This window comes from Mustela nivalis (assembly GCF_964662115.1).
Source record: "Mustela nivalis genome assembly, chromosome: 12".
Lineage (NCBI taxonomy): Eukaryota > Metazoa > Chordata > Mammalia > Carnivora > Mustelidae > Mustela > Mustela nivalis.
The window spans coordinates 17,739,078-17,760,747 of record NC_139031.1 but is presented as its reverse complement, the minus strand read 5'-3'; the positions used below and the strand labels follow the sequence as shown (position 1 = coordinate 17,760,747).

At 39.6% G+C, this 21,670-nt stretch overlaps 1 protein-coding gene across 3 annotated transcripts in view; it reads left to right on the top strand.

Moving 5' to 3' along the window:
- Window positions 1–21,670, top strand: part of LRGUK (leucine rich repeats and guanylate kinase domain containing) — a 112,816-nt gene that overhangs the window by 83,886 nt on the left and 7,260 nt on the right. For 2 of the 3 annotated variants that reach the window (XM_082693980.1, XM_082693978.1), the window contains 3 exons: window positions 3,639–3,778; window positions 15,310–15,398; window positions 17,432–17,554. In XM_082693980.1, coding sequence (XP_082550106.1) covers window positions 3,639–3,778; window positions 15,310–15,398; window positions 17,432–17,554 — 352 coding nt within the window. The remainder of the gene's footprint in view (window positions 1–3,638; window positions 3,779–15,309; window positions 15,399–17,431; window positions 17,555–21,670) is intronic. The other variant, XR_014301428.1, reaches the window with a different exon arrangement.

Sequence of the window (21,670 nt, the reverse complement as noted above, 5' to 3'; positions counted from 1 at the left end):
TAATTTGGTTTTATCCTTTTTAATGGTTACATATTTCATTATTGACTCCTTTATAGTGATTTGCCAAGTATTTGTATATTTTATGTGTATGTGTTTAATCATGGTAAAAATAAATTACTCTCTTTCGTTTAAAAAAAAAACACACCTCACTATTACCTACATTAACATTATTACCTACATTAACATGTGTGTGTTTGTTTTTTAACCTCATTTGAATGGGGGGGGGAATGAATGATTCTGAAACCATCCAGTTATCTGAGAACTTTTGTTTGAAAATTAAAGCCTATTTCCAAATCATACATTTTCTATGGCTTTGAAACAGAAAAATTCCAGTTGATTGATTTTTCCCAGGGTTTTTTTTTAATGCTAAAAATATATACATTTACAAGTGTTTAGTTTCATATTTTTGAACAGGAAAATGACTTAGTTGCTTTGCTATATAACTAATCTCATTAATGTAGAAAAATTGGTTATTCAAATAGGGATTTTTGTTTCTCAAAATATTCACAGTCTGATTCTCAAATTCTAATTTTATTACTAGTTATTGACATGGCTATGTGGCTGCATACCTATAACGTCAGATCAACATTTTGTATTCCCTCCTTTATGCAGGAAAAGGCCTTGTTTTGTCTGTGTAAGGGTAGGATATTAAATATATACTCAACATGTTTTATTCTCAGGTACATGGCTCATAATGCAATTGTTATTTAGGTTGGGTTCTATGCGGCTTCTTTTAAAATGTTTTATGCATATTATTTTAATTCACTTGACTACAACGGGATAGAAGTCTAAATAAAAGATCTAAGCTACTTAGAATTAATTTAAGATGTACTTCCACTTGTTTCAGTTAATTCATTTATATGTTCCTGCATTTAATAATGCATAAAATCCATAAATCCATAAAATAACTTTAAAATCTGTCATGCATCATTAAATTCATTTGTGCTTCATTGTAGGTGTTTAAATAAATTTAGCTTTTATACTGAAGAACTTGGTTGTTTTTGTGGACTGTAATTTACATGTATATTTTAATGTTGCCTCAAGGTTGTCTTTAATGTAGATACTTTGAATAAGATTATGTTAAGAAACTTGTTGCAGGTTATTGTAACAGTGGTAATTTTATATATATATATATATATATATATATATATATATATATATTTTTTTTTTTTTTTTTGAGAAGCAAAATCCCTTGTTCATTGATGTAGTAAGACAGTAGAAACTGTTTTCAGAACTGTATGAAACTCTTCATTATAGGAGTTCAACTAATTAATGTGGTGGCATTACAAGGTAGTTTAATAGTAATGTAAACACATTATCTTTACCACTGTATCATCATATTGACTTGTTCACACCATGGTACAAATTGCTTATGGCTCAGAAAGGTAGAAAAAAGAACCCTGACACATAGACTGGAAATTTTTGTGGAAATTTTCTCAATGCAAATAGCTTCTATTTCTTTAATTTTTATAACTTTTAATTGTTTATAGCTTTTCTCAAATTCTTCTGCTCTTTTTCACAATGCTTTTGGTTCTCAGAGTCCCATCAAGGTGACAAGCATCCTCTTTCTTTCTTTTTCTTGAGCACAGTCTCCATCATCTCCATCTCACTATGCCCCTCCCCCCCAACCTTCCTTCAGCCATATCCATTCTTTCCCATAGTTCAGTTAAGCATGCTCCTGGGTCCTTATAAAAAAGCATCTCTTTCTGCATGATAATGCTTTTGTCCCAGACAGTTGAATGCTTTTCTTGTGATTGTAGTTGCCTGTTCAGATGTCACCCCCTTAGATAGATCTTCTCTGACCGTCATGCCTTCTCTTGCTCTGTCCCCTTATCTGGCTGCCCATCACTTCACTGCTCGAATTCCCGCCTGTAGCATCTGACGCGAAGTTCGTCTCTCTCCAGCATGAGGCTGTAATTCCCATAGCTCAGGGGATGGACTTTTTATCTATTGCCGAATCTCCAACATCGAGAGCCCTGGCTGGCACAGCAGGTACTCAACAAATACGGACTGAGTGGTTTCTCCATCATGAAGATTTAACAAAGAAGGTCTCCACATGCGATGATTCCTTATTGTCACTGCGACTGTCACAACCGTAGTTACCCGCAGCACTTCTCAGATTGCCCTGTTGCCTGGAATTCCTCGGGTGCGGACTTACTTCTTGCATCTTCTGAGTCTCTGTCTCTGTCTTTCTTTCTCAAGACAGGTGTTGGGTTGTAGAGCTTTAGACTTTCCCACAGGATTAAATACTTTGACTCGCCTACCAGTGTTCTCCTTATCTCCCTGGCCCGGGACCGTCACACCATCTGGTGGGAGCTTGAGTTCAGGTTCTCCATACAAGCACGTAACCCAGGAGGATCACAGGCCTGATTTCCTACAGGTGCTTCCATCCTCAGTTCTACCGAAACTCCGTGTCCAACCACAGTCCCTTAGTCTGTGCACCGCCATTCCCAGACACCCGCTTTGCAGCTTCTCACAGTATCAAGAGCCCAGGGCCTCTGCCTCGGGAACATAGGGACTGGCCTCTCCCAGTCCAGAAACCTCAGCCACAGGAGCACTCAGATTTCTTGGCATCGATTCCCGCTCTTCTGACTGGGAACCTTCACTTCCAGCACCTGGAAATTTTTCTTTCTTGCTTTCTCAGCTGTGCTATGTATAACACATTTCCGTTATATATCATCTAGTGTTTTCTTATCTTTGGGTCAAGAGAGCTTCCCATGTCTGCTCAGTCAGCCATTTGACTGGTGGAACATGAGAGGATCATTTATTCTGGCATTTAAAAATTTTTTACTTTAGCATTTTAAAAGCAATATTCCTGAAATCGTTGATGCTCATATATATCCAAAAGCATTTACACCAGGGGTCTCTGTAGATGAGCAGTGATAGAAATTTAGATTCTTTATATCCTAGGTCTCTGGACATTCTAATAATGTTTTAAAGGACACTTTCAGCATTATTTATGAATAAAGTCTGTCAAACAGTGATCTCATCATCCATTCCATTATTTTTTTAAGTTGCTTCTCAGTGTTGCATGTTTTATTTTCTTCCTAGTCTTTTAGGAGAATTTTGTGAAACAGAAAGTGATTATCAGTGTGACGTTTAAGTATCTGGAAGGTATCGTATGTGCCAAGATTTCCTTCAGTTCCCTTCATAAGCCTATCTTGATGAGCACCAAGTGTACTCCCAGGACATGTCTACTAGGTGTTGTGGCCTGACTTTACTATAATCAGTAATAATTATGATCTTGTTTTCTAAGACATTATTTTATTTAAAGATATTTTTAAATTTAAATTTATTTTATTTTATTTTTATTTATTTAAAGATAATGGTATTTGTTAGAGAGAGTACACATAAGTAGGCAGAGGGAGAAACAGATTCCTCACTAGCAGGGAGCCCAAAGCAGGACTCAATTCCTGGACCCTGGGATCATGACCTGAGCTGAAGGCAGACGGTTAACCGACTGAGCCACCCAGACATAGTTTTAGTTGTGTTACTCTCAAGTTGAAATGCACAGACTTTAAGTATTGAGTTTGCTGTGTTTGGGACAATCCAGATACAAAGCATTTTCCTTACTTCAGAAAGTCCCCTGATGCTATGATGTGCCTCTTATTTGCAAACTTTGGCTTCTTCCCTCCCAGGGACTAAGATGCCTCTGCTGAAATCTGAAGATTCCGCTCGGAAGCTCTCCACTTTGAATCTATGTGACTTCCTGGATTCTACAGACAGAAACTACTTTGTGAAATTATGGGCCAGACTTTCAGCCAAAAAAACCCCAGTGGTAAGGGGGGGTGGGGGGGGGGGCGGAGCTGCAGCCCAGCATTGCTCCACTCAGACCAAAAGGGGATCTGGTATTTTGAGACTAAGTTTCACCAAAATTCTTTTCTGAATGGTATGAGCTGAAGCCAAATTTATATATATATATATATATATATATATATATATATATATATATATTTTAAATATATATATATATTTTTTTATAAACATATAATGTATTATTAGCCCCAGGGGTACAGGTCTGTGAATCACCAGGTTTACACACTTCACAGCACTCACCATAGCACATACCCTCCCCAGTGTCCATAACCTCACCCCCCTCTCCCAACCCCCTCCCCCCAGCAACCCTCAGTTTGTTTTGTGAGATTGAGAGTTTCTTATGGTTTGTCTTGAAGACAAATTTTTAGCCTCTTTCTACACCTGTACGAATAGACTTGGGCTCTACAAAGAATATTCAGCGTAGCTTTCGTGAGTCCCTTTCCCTAGCCCTTAATCAAAACTTGGACACTCAGCTCTTCTCTTTAACAAGAATAGAAAAGGACTTTGACAGCGCTCACGTGGTAAAATATGCATTTCAGGAGAAAACTGGCTTTCCTGCTGGGGTAAAATGTCCAGTGTTCTTGGGCTGAGACTTGAAATCGAGTCCACTCCTAGGCCCTGCTTTGTAACTTCCGCAGAGCTCAAGCCACCCCTGTAACTTTGTTGCAGTTCAGGTTCCAGGACCACCCAGAAAAATCAGTCTGTGTGCGAGGACTGAGTGCAGCCTTGGCTCTGATTGCAGATTAGGCTGTGCTCAGTTTCCTTTTGTCATAGTTCTGTAGGATGGTCTGGGAATTTGAAGAGGCCTAACTCATAGTCACTGCGATAGGACTTGCCTTTTGGTTGTCAGGTCCTCGTTGGTGGTTCCTTAAGGTGAGGCTGTTGTTGGCAAATAATCACATCAGACTCTAAAGTCAGAACTGTAGGTGATGTCTGAAAGCCTCAGACTGGTTACCTCCGATGAAAAGTCTTGGGCTGTGGTATATCCAGGCGTAGCTGTGCAGTGTACTTGGATTAAGTCCCACAACGCCAGTGTTCAAGGGGCAAGAAGCAGATGCCCGAGCAAGTGAGTTCACATAAGAGGTAGTTGCGTAGAAAACATGCGAGTGGATTCCCAGTGCACCAGGAGCAGGGCTGCAGTACAGACCTCACAGGAACTGCCAGGCTCTAGAAGGAACGAGTGAGGTGCTCAGGTTTCCCTGCCTTCCAGAATCATCAACTTCCTGTCATCTCCGCTCCTGATTGTGTTCTGTGGTCCTGTCTCTCCTGGCTGGCCTCCTCCACGCACACAGGCTTCCCTCTCACATCGTTTAAACCCATTTTCATGCACGCCAGCCCTGACTCTCTGTGGCCTCTTGGCTCTGTGCTCCCAATTCCCGGCCCCTTCCCTCGGTCTCTGTCATTCGTTTTGTGGGAGGCAAGAGAATCTAATTGGCCCGGCTGCACTTTTCAAGCCCTTCCCCAGAGATCATGCGAGACTGCTTGTCCAGTCACCTGCGGAAGGGTAAACGGCTCAGGTACCGATCAGGGATTCCTAGAAGGAACAGAGGGTGCGTGCACGCCAAACACTTATCAATAATACGAATTTGTACCATAGTATGCAATGCAGGAAACTGATGTTTGATTTATCCAAAATAAATTAATTCTGGAATTGTTGCCATCAACCAGGATCTGTGGGAAATCAAATATCAGCCACGAGGAGTTGGGATTACTCCCATTCTTTGGGTCAAGTTCAAGAACCCTGAGGGTTACACCCCCCCTGGAAGATTGAGGAAGAGATCCTGGCTTCTAGAAAACCATGGTTACCATGGAGATGGCCCTAGTCTAAGGGCCTGAGTTCCACTCTGAGCCAGTGGTGCTGGTATTCTCCAAATCCTCTGCTACCAGGCCCTCACATAGGACTGGCCCCTAGGGAGCGCTCTCTCCCAGAAGAGCCTCTCAGCCTCTATCTTCCCATCCGGGGAAATCTCTGTTCTTTACCGGTCAGTCTACCCCTTTCTCTCTACACTCGTTACCCTCTTCTTGGCTGGGATGGCTTTATGCTTCTTGGGACTTAGCTTGCTAATACAGGTTCTTCTTTCTGTCCCCAGAACAGAGCAGACCCACAACGTAAAGTCCAGAACAAATTCTTAGCCACATTTACTCCTTCATAATGAAGTCTGCGTCCTGACACCCAGAACCCCTCACAACCCACTTTTGCTGTCCTGCCACACCACCTCACATAACGCTGATGAGAAACGCACACCATGCATGTGCCGTGCCCCGCTGCCCGTGAGCGGGTACTCATGATGTGTTTAAATATGACCAATCTGAATTTCACCTGTTAGAGAACCTCCAGCCTTGACTAAAGACAGATTTTGTCTGGTTAAGGGCAATCAGGTATTTAGGAGTGAGAAAAGAAGGTCAGAAGAAGAGAAATGGGGGAAAGAAAAAAAAACAAAAACCCAGACACACAATGTGTTTTTCACTGTAATTCATGACCAACATTTCAGTATAAGGTTAATAAAAAGTTTGGAGAAACTGGAGAGGGAAGGGTATGATAAAAAGGCGGTGTGATCCTACGAGGGGCCCCCATGTTGGTGGTGGTAGACGGGGTAGGGGGAAGGTAGTGCAGGCCACTTGGGGTCAAAGTAGTCTCATGAACTTTTCCATGGGTCACTCCTTCCTGGCAGTCACTTCCCTAGAAAACTGTTCAGCCCAGTTGTCCAGGGAATCCATAGCTTGGTCTAGAACATCTAGACCTGTTAGAGCGTTGGCAGTGACCCATCCCTGATGGTAACGATCCTCAAACACCTTGCGCCTGGAGGTTCTGATATCTTTGCCAGTCAGTGCTGGTAGAGAAACAATGTAACAACAGTTTCATAGAGAAGCAAATCAAATCCCCAACAACCAGAATACATTCTTCAGAAATAGGTACAAAATACTCAATTGCTGCTGTCATATTGCTGCTGTCATATATGTGGGGCAGAATGTGCCTAAGGTTATTTTTAGTGTCTCGTTTTCTTTTAAAGATGATGGATTCGATGCTATTTTTAAATTTTAAGTACTTTTCAGATTTTAACCTTTGTGTAGTTGTTAACAAGACGAAATGAGCAATATGACAGCGGAAGCTTTAGAAAGATGTTATCATGTTATGTTAGAGAACATAAATAGCCTTTACACAGCATTTGTAATTTGGAAAAGGCTTTTGTGTAAATCATCTCGTGTACCTTTCATTGCAACCCTTTAGAGAAGATGTTGTTTTGCTCATTTTACTTTCCCCAACATAAATTTCCATGTATTTTTTGAAACCTTTCAGTGGATTGAAGAAAGGAATAGCAACTTCCTCTGTCAAAAATCTGTATCTTAAATTGTTCCCTCCCAAAAGAAGAAATTTTTACGCTTTTTTGGGTGTCTTCACTGTAGGTCTAATGTATTCATATTTACTTTTAGAAGCTATCAAGGGAACCATTTGACAGTAATGGATAGGTGGAAATTTCCATCGTCTAGGCTTTTTGAGTTCTGTTTCTCTGAAGCTCCTTCCCATTGAATTGAAGACAGCATTCTTCTTCTCTGCTCAATCTACCCCAAACTCCCTGTGCACATGAGGTCTTTCTGTCTCAATTTGAATATTCTACCCTTTACTTGTGCATAGCTTCTAACTACATGTATGTCAAAATGTGATTACAAAATTTAAGGTGGATTATCTATATAAATGTTAAAAGACAAAGCAAGAATACTTCTAGAAGATAATGTAAGAGAAGACTTTTATGACTTGGAGGCAGGTATAGATTCCTTAAATGTAATACAAAGAGCACTTTTACAAAGGAAACATTTAAAACATTGAGGAACATTAAAATTAGTAACATGTCAATTAAAAAAAAACAGAATTGAAGAGGAAAAAAGAGAAAGCACACAGAGCAGGATGATATTTATAATAAATATAACTAACAAAATGCTTTTATTTAGAATATATTTAAAAACTTTTTTTTAGGGCACCTGGGTGGCTCAGTGGGTTAAGCTGCTGCCTTCGGCTCAGGTCATGATCTCAGGGTCCTGGGATCGAGTCCCGCATCGGGTTCTCTGCTCGGCAGGGAGCCTGCTTCCTCCTCTCTCTCTCTCTCTCTGCCTGCCTCTCTGCCTACTTGTGATCTCTCTCTCTGTGTCAAATAAATAAATAAATAAATCTTTAAAAAAACAAAAACACTTTTTTTAAATTAGTAAGAAAAAAATATACAGAAAAACCTCTTTACAAGGGATAATATCCAGAAGGCCAATAGTCACGCGAAGAGATAGTCAACCTCTTTATCAGGAAATGCAAATCATAGCCACAGTGAAATGCTGCTACACATACACTAGAAGCACTAAAATCATGAGCTGAGTGTTAGGATGTGAACAGTAGAAACTCTTGTAGGACAGTGGGTGGGAGGTTCAATTTGTACACTTGAGAAAATAAAAGGGATTATCCACTAAAGTTGAGCATGACTCAGCAGTGGGATTCCAATGGAAATGTGGGGCCATGTGCACCAAAAGGTATGTGCAAGAATGTTCATAGTAGCCTTGTGTGTAGTGGTCTTAAACTGGAAACTTGGGTGTCCACTAGCAATAAATAGGCCAAGTGAAATTTTGAATATTCATGTAGTTAAAATATGTATAGTAATGAAAATGAGCAAACTTTGCTCCATGGCTATCTCCCTCAAACATCCTGTTGAACCAAAGAATGACTGAATCTAAAGAATGTGCACTATATGATTCTATTAATATATAAATGAAAAATTGGGAATTCTAAACCATAATACTTGGGGATGCATATTTGGGTGATAAAAGTATAAAAAAGGAGTGGTTCCATAGCAGCCAGGAGACCGCTTATCCCGGGAGAGAGAAGCAGGTGGTAAAGGTTGAAAAGGACCCAAGGGACGCCGGCACCTGGGGGTTTAGGGGGGCACCTGCTGTAGTGAAAGGAGTGCCATTTGTTCACTAGCTGGACAAGCCTCGATGAGTTACTTAACCTCTCTGGGGTTGGGTAGGATTTCCCACAGCTTGAAAAATCAAGGGCGGTCTACAGGGTTTTCATCCAAGGGTGATGCTGAAACCAAAACCAGACAGAGGTACAACTACATGATGAATCTGAAGGACTGGAAGACAGTTAAGAATTCAGACCACAGTAGTAGAGCACAGTAGGGTGCGAGCTTCCTAGGGGCTGAGACTTCGCTTCCTGTCCTCCTGGATATAAATCTGGGAAAAGGGAAATAATGAGCTACAGGAGGTGTGGCCATGTGGGAAAGTAGTGTTCATAATCTGTGTGACGGCTTGTTGGAAGATGAGTTCATTCTGACATTGTAGGTTAGCAGTCCTGCGAAGAGCCTTTGCTCTCCTAGCCATCCTGTCCATTCCCATATGTGAAAGGCTCCCCTTCTCCCCTCTTTCCTTCCTTAACTCTTTCCCTTTCTTTTTTCTCATTCATCTTCCCTTCTTCTCACATGTCTTGAATTTGTTGAATCCCTACTGTGTATAAGGATTAGATTTGCTTTTCAGTAGATATCAGGTATTTGCTTACTGGACCCTGTTCTAGACCCTAGAACAAAGTAGAACTGATCCTGCCCTTACTGAACGGAATAGTCTGGTAGAGATGCCTCTGATCTCTTCTCTTTAGTGGATGAGGTCTGTGTATCTCTAGCCCTTCTACTACTGCTTCTTTGAGTAGAAAATGGGCTAATGGAGCATTGGAGACATTCTCATGATTACTGGTGCCTAATACACCAACAGCTGTGTTTTGTTTCTCATCTCTGGGATCACTAGGACCCACATGGCTTGTCTCCATTAGGAAGAAATGTCCAACAGTAGTAGTCTTTGTTCTTCAAGTCTGGAAAAACATCGCTAACATCATTTTTCTTGCTTGTGACTCTAATAGTTTATCAATATCAAATGCTTTCCATGGATTTGACCATAATTTAATATGAGTTTAAATAGGTACCCAGTGTATTTCCTCATACCTTGCTTATACAATCCTTGTTGCTTTATTTCTTTTCTCTTCTTAGCTTAAATGATACTTACTTTGATGAACGACTCCCAGAGAATATTAATTTGAACATTTCTGAAATATTCCTGGAGAACTGTAAATATAATTTTGATCAACCTTTCTTCTTAAATGCAGTTTTTAGTTTTGAGTAAAACAAAACAAAACAAAAAAAAAACAATACACAGCTCTTTTCTTACTGTTGCAAAAAAATGTAACAAACACTAGCCAGTAAAAGGTTTTTATTTATACAACACATATACTATTAATTATAGAAGTCCAGGTTAATGAGTTTTGTTAGGTATCACTATGTTTTAGTTTCTCTGTTAATTGCAACCTCTTTTTGCCTGATTGGCTGCCTGGAAGACATGCATGAAAGCTATGGTGGCTTAGTGAAGATTTCCTGCTCTGGAACTGTGACTAGATCTTTGCCTTCCAGAGGAAGATTGATTTTCAAACTCCGCTTGAACTTCAATTGTATCTTTTTCTTCAACCAGATTTCCTGACCTCCTGAGGGGATACCCTCACTTCTGGGCAGACCAGCTTACCAAAAGCCAGTTCTCCAGAAAAAATTGCTGAATGGCTGATTCATTCAAAGCCACTTTAGCAAATGTGTGTGTATGGCACATTAGTCCTGTCCAATCCCACAAAGTACCTGAATGTATGAAGGCCAGTGAGAAGGTGGATCTGTGGTAACAAAATATTGGGTACCTATATCTACTAAGGACGACTCTATTCAATAATGTGATCTGTGCCACTTGATAGCCAGGCAGTAGATGAGAGGAGCATCTCTTTATAGTATCACTGCAGCTAATACATCTGGTGAATGTCATGTCCTGAAAATTACATCTGAGTAGAAGAAAGCATTTTTCTTTTGGAGTTAAAATTGACATTGTTAAGTTGTGTGATCTTGGACAAGCTCCCTGAGCTGAGCTCCCTCACATTATTGAATAGTGTCTAAGTGCTTTTTTTCTCAAGATATGGTTTCCTATTATTCTTTGGAGGTGACCAATTAATTTTTAAATATCATTGATGATCGTTATGTTCTTGATTTCTACATATTGAATGTATCTACCCACTGCATTTTGTATCCTATTGAAACTCAAAAGAGGCCATTGAGAGCCTCTTTAGGTGGCTCCTGTGTCCTTTAATATGACCCATGTCAACTTCAGTAGCTATCTTGCTCTCTGTTAGGACAAGACCTTCTACACTCTTCTGTGTATTACCTGCCCCAGACCCGCAAACCATCTCTTCTCCAAAGAGCCCTGGTTTCTTTAAGTGGGAGTTGATAGCGCAAGGTCATGTGGTTGCCAGGAGTGCTTGTTGCTGCTGGGTTGCTGATTGCTTCTAGGCTTTTTCTGTAGATAAAATACCTCATGAGTTCAAGTTAATATTTCTGATTCAGATTCAAGACTTGAGGATTTTTATGCGTCTTCTCTATTACATACCTTTCTTTCACACCAAGCATCCGGATTCTGAAAGACATGGGAGATGATAGAACTATAGTGTCTACTGTAGTTTAATGTCTGTGAAACTTCTCGTGTGTTTCATCCAGATTGTGTCCAGAAGAGTCTCCAAATAATAATACCAATATGATTAGTGCCAGTAGAAAGACTGAGAACAGTTAAAAATTTGTTTGCACATGTTCTCCAATAACCCAGTTATTTGTGATTGTTTTACAGCTACACTCTCAGCACATAGTCATACACTTGCTCCCTTTTAACTCTCATTTTGTCTTACTTCTCAGATACATACACACTTGATACTCATCATTAGGCCTCAGGCCAATGTCTAGTAGTTTTGTTGTCTAGGCGCATTCTCTACTAGATCCAGGAAGTGTTCTGGGGGCAGCATATCCTGAGTTCTTGCCTGCCGTTGACAGCCTGTCATACTTGAGACTCAAATTGTTGGTTTTGTGACCTATCCTGTTTGCTTGTTTTGGTTTATCAAGGGCTCTTATTGCTTGTATGTTGGATCATCTTTGTCTATCTTAAATATTTGTCATTTTTTCTAGACTCTTATTACCTCTTTATTTCTTTTTGAGTGTAAAAAAATTTCCTCCATTCTCTTTCTAACCCTCTGAAGTCATTTGTTGTTTTTTACTCTTCTCTTCCTTCTGGTTTAGTTTTCATTTCTGAAGTGACTTTTTTCCCTTATATTTCTGATTTTTTTCCTGAGTTCTGTCACCTCACTTAGGAGTTTTAAAAATTGTAATTTATTGGGGTCCCTGGGTGGCTCAGTCGGTTAAGCATCCAACTTTTGATTTCAGCTCAGGTCATAATCTCAGGGTTATAAGATTAAGCCCCATGTGGGGCTCTGCACTGGGCATGGCGTCTGCTTGAGATTCTCTCCCTCTCTCTCTCTGCCCTTCCCCCCACCTGTATGCTCTCTCCCTCTGGGGGAAAAAAGGTAATTTATTTGTTCCTTAATGTTTTGTGCCATTTCCTTAATGTCTTTTAATTAATTTTGAAATAGTAGATGACAGATTTTATCTGTTTAATGAATGCTTTCACTGTATGCAAAGGGGTTAGTCTCCTTCTCTTTTAAAATACTAATTTTGAGATTTTACTAGGAAATTTCTCATTCTTATGTGAAGTTAGTTTTTTCAAACTTTTATAAGGAATCATGGTTTTTTCAAATTGTGTTAAAATATATAGCAGTTTTCTTTTTTTTTCTTTTTATTTTTTATTTATTTGACAGATATCACAAATAGGCAGAGAGGCAGGCAGAGAGAGAGAGAGAGAGAGAGGAAGGGAAGCAGGCTTCCTGCTGAGCAGAGAACCCGATGCAGGGCTTGATCCAGGACCCTGGGATCATTACCTGAGCCAAAGGCAGAGTCTTTAACCCACTGAGCCACCCAGGCACCCCTATAGCAGTTTTCTTTTGAGGGTTTCAGTTTTTGTTGGGGGTTTCTGGGCTCTGTTGCCCTCTACCACTTTGGTCTAGACTTTCTCTTTTTCTCTGTTGGCTGTCCTAATTAATTATTTTTTAAGTGGGGGGGGGGAGTAGAGAGAGGGAACCATTTTTTAAAGATTTTTATTTTATTTATTTGACAGACAGAGATCACAAGTAGGCAGAGAGGCAGGCAGAGAGAGAGGGGGAAGCAGGCTCCCTGCCGAGCAGAGCCCCTCATGACCTGAGCCCGAGGCAGAGGCTTAACCCACTGAGCCACCCAGGTGTCCCACCTAATTAATTTTGATTCCAATCCCATTAGCTTTTCTTTAGAGTGGGGCTCTGTCTTAGAAGAGAGCCATAATGGGTCAGATTCAAGAAATCACAGTTGAGCCAGCTGCTTCAGAACTTACTGTGAACCCCTTATTCTTACCCACTATTAAGGTAGAAAGAAGCACCCCCTGGATTCCAGCTGTGGTGCCCATATGTGCTGCTTTTCTTCCTAGTGAATACGAGGGTCTTTTAGTGCCCCTGTTGCTTCCTTCGCCTTTCTCTCACATAGTCACTGGTGCCATGTGGTGGTGCCACTAAGATCATCTGTATTTTGGGCTTTGAGGGAGATTCCTCTTCTGATTTGGGGTTTGAGGGGATTTAGGGGGGTATCTCTTCATCTAGTATTCTTGTCAATGTTTTGGTATGTTTTTTATTTGGCCATTTGCTTGCTCTATTTTTGTGTGAGAATTCTGAAAGATCCAGACAGTGCTTCCACTATTACGTCATCCTCCCAGGCACGATGTAATTGAAATCAAGGATCAATATAGAAAAAAATGAAGGTGGTATCAAGTAAAATCACAATAGAAAATATGTGTACTGCTTTGGAGAAACTGAGGAACAAGAATAACAAATTAACCTGAGAGTGGGATAGTGGAGTTTGTCAAAATATAGTAATTTTGTAGTAATATGAAATCATTTAGGTGTATTTAGGGGTTATTTAAACAGATAGTTTTAAGTAGTGAAATTTACATAGAGTTTCTTTCCTCCTCTCTTGTCCCATTGCAAACCCCATCCATCCAGTCGAATGCTACTTTCTTCTTGTCCTGCTTAAGACAGAATCACAGAGCTAATGGTCAGGGACACTGTTATATGGTCTTGGTGACCAGATAGACACCCGAGAGCCTATGGTGACCAGATAGACACCTGAGAGTTTCGTTGTTAGCTGTCATATGTCATGGTGTCTAAGAAACAATTTCAAAAGCCTGACCCAGAATTTCTTAAGCTAGCAACTGTCGACAGCAAATTTTATTCCAGATCACAGAGAACGCTAGACACTATTCACACTTCATATTATGTCCCCAAATTTATACGGTTGTACATTAAAGATACAGATTAAGCTCCCTCTTCGTGCTCAGATGTGTGTGCTGTGTACAGGGGAACACAGGAGTGACCAAAGGGTCTTCTGGTCTCTGGGGTGCAACTTCTTTCCCAGAGGTGTTCACTGCACCAACCTTGGCATCACCACAGAGTAGAACCATTACTGCAGATTAGTTTCTGTAATGCAAAAATGCCTTTAGAATCACATCAACTTAACCCTTAAAAGTTAATTCTTGAAAAATCCCCCTAAAACACACACAACCGCTTGAAACTATGCTAACCTCCAAGGCTAAAACAAGCGGTTAGCCAGGAGTTGCAAGCTCACAACCGTAGCTTTGGTGTTTATTTTTCTTGGCATACTTGTTTGTCGTCGTTTCTTATGTGATTTTAACTAAATATCAACTTACAGACGAGCCTGGTAGTGACATTAAAATCAGAGAGTTTTAGTTCAGATTCAGTTACTGCAAGCAAAGATTGCTGTTTAAAAATAAATGTTATTACAAATCCCTTTATAAATGAGACTTTTATGTAAAACAAATAAGCACTTGCTGATTTATCTTTTCTGTAAATTGAGAATTTTATATGTCAGCTTTGCTTAAAGTGAGGAAATCCAGCGCTTGGACAGTTTCTAAACAGATCACACTCCATTACATAATCCATGTACAGATATCCATTTTACTATTTATAAAACAGCATGTGCTCTCTTGGTTTTTTCTCTGTCTTTTTAAATCCCCTTTTGCCACCAGATTAAAAACCTTTTGAAGGTGATGATTGTGTCTTTTATGTCTCTGTATCCCCCTCAAATGTTTCCTAAGTATATAGTGATGGTGAAGTGCTGGTGACACGGGGGAGATATTTCAGGGTTGTACTGAAATACTGTTGGATATAATCAATAACTTGACTATTCTGTGTGCAAAGATCTGGGAAGACAAAAAGACAATAATAAGAGATGATCTCATTGGAAAGATAAAAAATGTATAAACATGAACAAGAAATTGTCACATTATTGTTTAGATGTCAAATAAAGTTGATAAATTGTGGTCTTCATAAAAATATTTTATTTATAAAGTTTTTGTTCTTTCCACTGAACCAGTAGTTGTTTTTTTTAGGCCTTTTCCCCCTTTTTCTTTACACATATTTGACAATCTCTAGAAGAAGATAGTGATTATAGCTACTTTCGCCGTCTGACGTATTTTTGACATCAATATAATTTTCTGATCATATTCCTTGCCTAGGAAAGAGATTCTATAGAGAGACAATATGAGACAGCCCGGCAGGCCCTGATGGGAAAGATATCTCCTCATCACACACTCCTGTTTCAAAGGTAGCGATATATCACATTTACTTATACCGGCGCATCTTTAGATTAATCCAAATATACCAAATGAATCCTAAATCATCAACATAACAGAGGCCTCTGTACTAGAGTGGACCCAGTGATTCAGTAGTAAACCTAGTTCTAGAAGTTGTATTTTTCTTTCATTTATTATGTATTTTAAAAAGACATAATGTGCTCATAGCTATTAAAAATTTGTGGCTTTTTTTTTCCTTTGCACTTTTTTTTTTTTAAGATGTTATTTATTTATTTGACAGAGATCACAGGTAGGCAGAGAGAGAGTGGGAAGCTGGCTTCCCGCTGGGCAGAGAGCCCAACTCGGGGCTTGATCCCAGGACCCTGGGATCATGACCCGAGCCGAAGGCAGAGGCTTTAACCCACTGAGCCACCCAGGCACCCTCTTTGCCCTCTTTGAAGACTATAAGGAATGGTATTTCTGGTGGAATTTGAATATATATCAGCCTTCACCAAGGCTGTTCATGACTGAAAGTTCATTATATCGTGTTCACTTTCTTGCTCTTGTCTGTCATGACTCTCAAAACAATAGTATTATTATGTGCAAAGTCATTTGTTTAATGCCTCCTTTCCATATTAAACTGTAAATTCCATGAGAGTGGGAATCATTGTATCTTTATTAATCTGTGAATTCTCTATTCTTAATATGAAGGGTTTTACTTAGTTCCTTACGCATAGTAAAGGCTTCCTGATGTTAGTGGCTATAATAATTATTTTACTATCATTACACTATCAAGAGGCACATTTAGGCTTTAATATTTACTCAGAATGAATAAGTAGGTCACAGGATAGCTACAGAATGTTTGCATTTTATTTTCTCATTAACGCTACAAGCTTTGATATTCTGAATTCTCTTTCCTGTGCCACATTTTAGAAAATCTGAGTAATAAAGTGAAGTCCCTGTTTTCAGAAAGTTAGCAAGAACATGACAAGACCTTAATTATGCATTTTAAAAAGCTTTTTTAGAATGCAGAGATTCAAGGAAGCAGAATAAAGAAACCACTTAAGTTTTATTCAAATTCAATTTTTATTGTCTGTAATTTTAACCTGTTAAAAATCTTCAACCAATATAAAGGAAACCAAGTTTTGTCTATTTGTTCCATATCCAAAAAGTGTGATGAATTTTCTCCATATTGATAAACTATCCTTGGATAGTCTGATTCAAAAGATAGGCTGTGTGGCTTACACAGAGATCCACTGAAGGGCTAGGAAGGTGATGGCCAGGAGATAGACAGTATCTTCTAGAGCAGCAAAGCTAGGGTCTGTGTGACCTCTGATCAGCAGCAGGGCCAAGCTTATTAAAACGCTAGGGACAGGACTGAAGCAATTTTAAATATGAGCTCCAAATGGGTCATACCAGGACAGAGAGCCGATTCAAATTTGCATGCATTTATATGCAATTGGGCTACTTTGCACACAGCAACTCTATTTAGCAAGTCTGAGGTGAATAGCAACAGGATTTTTTCACTAAAAACGGTTAATGATTCTTCCAAGTCACTCTGGGAAAACAGGCTAGTAGAGTTGAAAAAAGAATATTTTACACTGGAGTTCAGTGGAGAGTATAATATTGGAATTTTTAGAAATACTTTATTCTGGTATCATTTCAAAGCATTGGATTAGGAAAAAAATTTGAAAACATCTATTTCAGTTTTTATAGCGGTTGATAAATTGTTGGACTCATGTAACAAATGGACAAGGGTTTATAATGGAATACGTAAAATGCATACTAATCAGTACGAAGATGATTTGCCAATATTGGTGACTTCATAGATAAGGAAGATTTAAAACAACATAAATTCCCTTAGTCTACAAATTAGAATGTACTAATGCTAGTGTTTTAAGACAAGTCTGGAGTAAATGTTTGAGTGGATGTATTACATTATTCCAAATATATCTTACAGGTATTTACATTTATGTGGATATATCAGTCAGTATTTAGGTATTATGTGTGTCTATGCTTGGTATCATTACAAAATTCTTTTTTTTTTCTTTTTTTCTGATTTCAGGGGTCCAGTGCCAGCACCTGTTACCAATGGTCTACATTATTTTACAGCTTCAGAACTGCAGAAAAATTTTGAGCTTTGTGAAGATTATTTTAAAGCTCCCATTGGACCGTATTCTGAGAGGAGGTGAGTTGAGTTTTATGCAATAAAATCAGTTATTTTGTGCTGATTAGTGAATATCATGGCACCCCTCCCTACGCTTCAGAGAAATACTGAAACTGGGGAGCAGGACCCCACCTTCCACCATGAAATTTGAAGGGAGTAGATCCTGGCCCTCTGGGGAGAACATAAGCATATATCCTGGGTCCATCCAGTTAAAAGCTTCTCTCTGGGATTTTGAATGTGGGGGTGGGGGGGACACAAAGATGCAGGAGCAGGTAGAGATCCATCCAGACACCGGTAGTGGAGGATCCAGAATCCATTGTGGAGTGCAAGCTGTGATGATCTACTGATCTCTTCTCATATTGAGACCTGGCTCTGTTCTTGGCACCTAGCTTACCTTGATTCCTACCCAGTTTTTAGGTCTGATCCTTCAGTTTTTCATTAGTTTATAAACGACACAATAGCTTTTCAGTCACTCCTTTTTAGGTATTGAAATGAGCCAGAGTTGGTGTTTGTAATTTGCAATTAACATCTCTGATTAATATAGTGCTGTGTTTCTAAATGTTTACCAGCTGGTGTCCAATACACAAAAGGACATTTCAGGGTTCCAGTGCTTACTATGTCAAAAGGTGGTTCAAAAGCTGAGTGTGTGTTAAGCTGAAGACCGTATACAGACCACAGCTGACACTCTACCACTGATTTTAGTGCTTGGCCTTTGTAGGCAATCTGCTACATTTGGTTTCTGCTTGCGCTGTGTGTTCTTCTACAGCTGACATAGGTCTTGAATCCAAACATCCCAAGAAAAGATCTGGCTGGTTGGGTCAATCACTGTCTACTAGGTGTGCCACTCTTGAATAGAGATCTGTAGCCAGAGCCCTCATAGGAAACAGGCTGGTCTGTGGATTGGTTGCACCTGTATCAAGCACCCATCATTTATATGATTATCTGTGGTCAGACCAGTGAAAGAGAACCAAGTAGAGAATTTTTCAGAAAGGGTCACGTGGGTTTGGCAGAGTCTCTGCACTATCTGAACACATGGCAATATAACCGACAAGAAATAGGACTGGAATGCAATGCACTAGAATATTAGCAGGGAAGATTTCTCTAGAAATACAGTTATTTTTATTTTCTTCTTTATCATTTTTTGTAATTTCTAAATTGAATTTTTAAATGCTATAATTAAGGTCTTGTCAGGTTCTTACTAACTTTCTGAAAATAGGAACCTCACTTTATTACTCAAATTTTCAATTTAGAATTTATACTTAATTTTTATATCCTAAAAAAACTATTTAGAATCCATGATGACTTGCTGAAATATTTAATAAATGGAAAAAATTCTTTTAGAATTCTTTTAGTTAAGTTCCTCATATCACTCTACATGTTAAAACAAATGTTAAAATTATAAGGCGTTAAAGACGAACCAATGCCTGTAATATAATAAGTGTGGAAATTGAGATACACATGTATAGCCAATGTAATTAGGTCTAAAAATATTCATGTGTATGTACAGAAAAAAATACTGAAAATACACCAAAATATTATTAGTTATTATCTTGTAGTGATGAGATTATGATCAATTTTTCTTTGTTCTCCCATATTTTCAGTGGTGAAGTATTTTTGAAGTATTAACATAACTTTAAAAAGTTATTTTTTTAAAGTCTGCCCCAGCAAAGGGATAGTTTTGGAGAGCCTGTATCTTGATAAGGACAGTTTAAAAAATGAGGAACGTTTTCCTTTATTTCTGAATTTTATTGCTGTAACACTTGGATTTCCTCCCTTAACCTTGATGATGAAAAAGAACCATCCCTTCTAAGTGGTTCCTTCAAGCCTACACATTTCACTAGCTACTGGAGACCCTAGTATTCTAGTTAGTATTCTAATTAGTATTAATTGAAGGAAAAGTGTGGACATATACAGACTATAACAGAGAAAAAGAATGCTTAATAGGCCACACTGGGCTTATACCTCATCTGGCCCCATGGTGAAAGGGTGGTTCAGACCTACCCTCAAGTCTGACCATTCGCTGGTGGTAACACATGTGTGTCTTTCAACTCCACCAATTTTTTACATCAGTCTCTCAAAGCATTTTCATGTAATATTTTCTTTGATAAAAAGGAAGAAATAATTGTTGAAAGACCTTGCTCTGTGATCCAACACCCCCCCACTTTTTTGGGGTGTCTGTTTTAAATGAAGACCTACACTTTTGCAAAAATAAGAGACCAGAACATGTGCTATGGGTTGAGTTGTGCACCCCCTCCCCAACCTACCCCCTACCAAATTCACTTGCTGGAGTCCTGTCTCCTCAGAGTGTGACCTTATTTGGAGATAAGGTTGTTGCAGATGTAATTAGTTAAGATAAGGCCATACTGGAATAAGGCAGTAAGGTAGACCCCTAAACCAATGCGATTCGTGTCCACATAAAAAGGGGAAATTTGGACCGAGCCATGTGAATCAGAAGAGGGCTTGGCGTGATGTAGAAACCAGGGAGCACCAGATTGCCAGCCAACCCCAGAAGCTAGAGGAAGGGCCTAGGATAGCTCCTCTGCCACAGCATTCTGAAGGAACCAACCCTGCTGACACCTTGATCTTGAACTTGTAGACTCCAGGACTATGAGACACTAAATTTCAGCCACTCAGTTCCCAGTACTTTGTTACACCAACCCTAACAAACTAATATGGTAGGTATTAAAAATCCAGTGGCATTTTTTTTCTTGCTATTTTCCTTCTGTGCTCTCTTTAACATACTATGTTGGTATTACTTTACAGGTTGGCCATAAGATCTATGGTTTATTGTGGGTTTTTACTAAAAGAAGGAATAAAGCTTTATGGTGCTGTAGTTTAGAATAGAAGATCTAGCCCCTAACACATACATGCATCTAACATTCTATTGAGCAGAACAAGATTCAGTCTAGTATACTTCTGGAGAGAAGCTCGCAAGCAAGGTTACTAAAGTCACTTGCCCACTGCAAGAGGAAAGAGCTATTCAGTCGCAGAGAAATCCAGAAGTTGGAGTTATTGGTCTCACTTTTTTAGGAAGTAGTTCTTAGCTCAGTTACCTTATGTGGGGGCAAGAGGTTGGAAAACAAAATCTTCTAGGATCACAGTATTCATTCTGAAACAGGCTAGTGTTCTGTGAAGGGATTCCAAAAACTGTTGTCTAACAAAAGAAGACAAACCTAAGTACTCAGTCCAACCTGGTAAGAGGGATCCCCTCCTTCCAACGATCCAACAAGCAATTCAGTCTTTCTACCTGTTGATAATAAGTACTCAAAACTTCTTTTTTTTTTTTTTTTAAGATTTTATTTATTTGAGAGAGAGAGAAAGCACAAGCAGGGGAGGGGAGAGGGAGAGGCGGAGGGATAAGCAGACTCCCTGCTGAGCGGGAAACCCGACGCGGGGCTCGATCCCAGAACCCTGGGATCCTGACCTGAGCTGAAGGCAGATGCTTGACCAACTGAGCCTCCTAGGTGCTCCCCTACAAGTCCTCAAATCTTCTAAGCAGAACCCTAGCTGCAGGGAGATGGCTCCATCCTGGACTACCTCTGCCTGAAAATGTTGGTGCCATCAAGCCCTAGCTGTAGTTAATAGGTTGAGCAGAAAGCAGGTGTCCACGCCCAGTGTGGGAGCTTTCCAGGAGAGCTGATTTTGGATTCCAGCCATGGACTATGACCCAAGTACTGCAGTCTCTGCTTGCCATTCAGACATAACACAGGCAGCAGGAGTGCCTTCATATTGGATGTGCCCCCTCAGATGCCTACATCATCCCCTACATTTCCTCTTGGGTTAAGGGCAAGCCCAAATAGCTAATTGGACTGTGTTTCCTTGTAATGTTGTAATGGGGCCTTGAACTCCGGGGGACACCTCATTAAAACTTGCTTCTACCCTTTTCACTCTGCTCAGTCATAATATCAGCTTGGTAGACAGAGACACCCTCATTAAATGACAGGCTTTATCCAGAGTAGACCCAATTTGCTTCAGCCTTTGCTACTGCAAAGATATGAACTTAAGTTAAATGTGGAGTGTGGACAAGTGGAGGTCAACCTGAATTTGACATTTGATCCCAGAAATGTACTTCTCTGCTGAGAGAGTAGTCATTGCGTTGAAACTACAGTGAACCTGTAATTGCAGCCGACCTCCAGG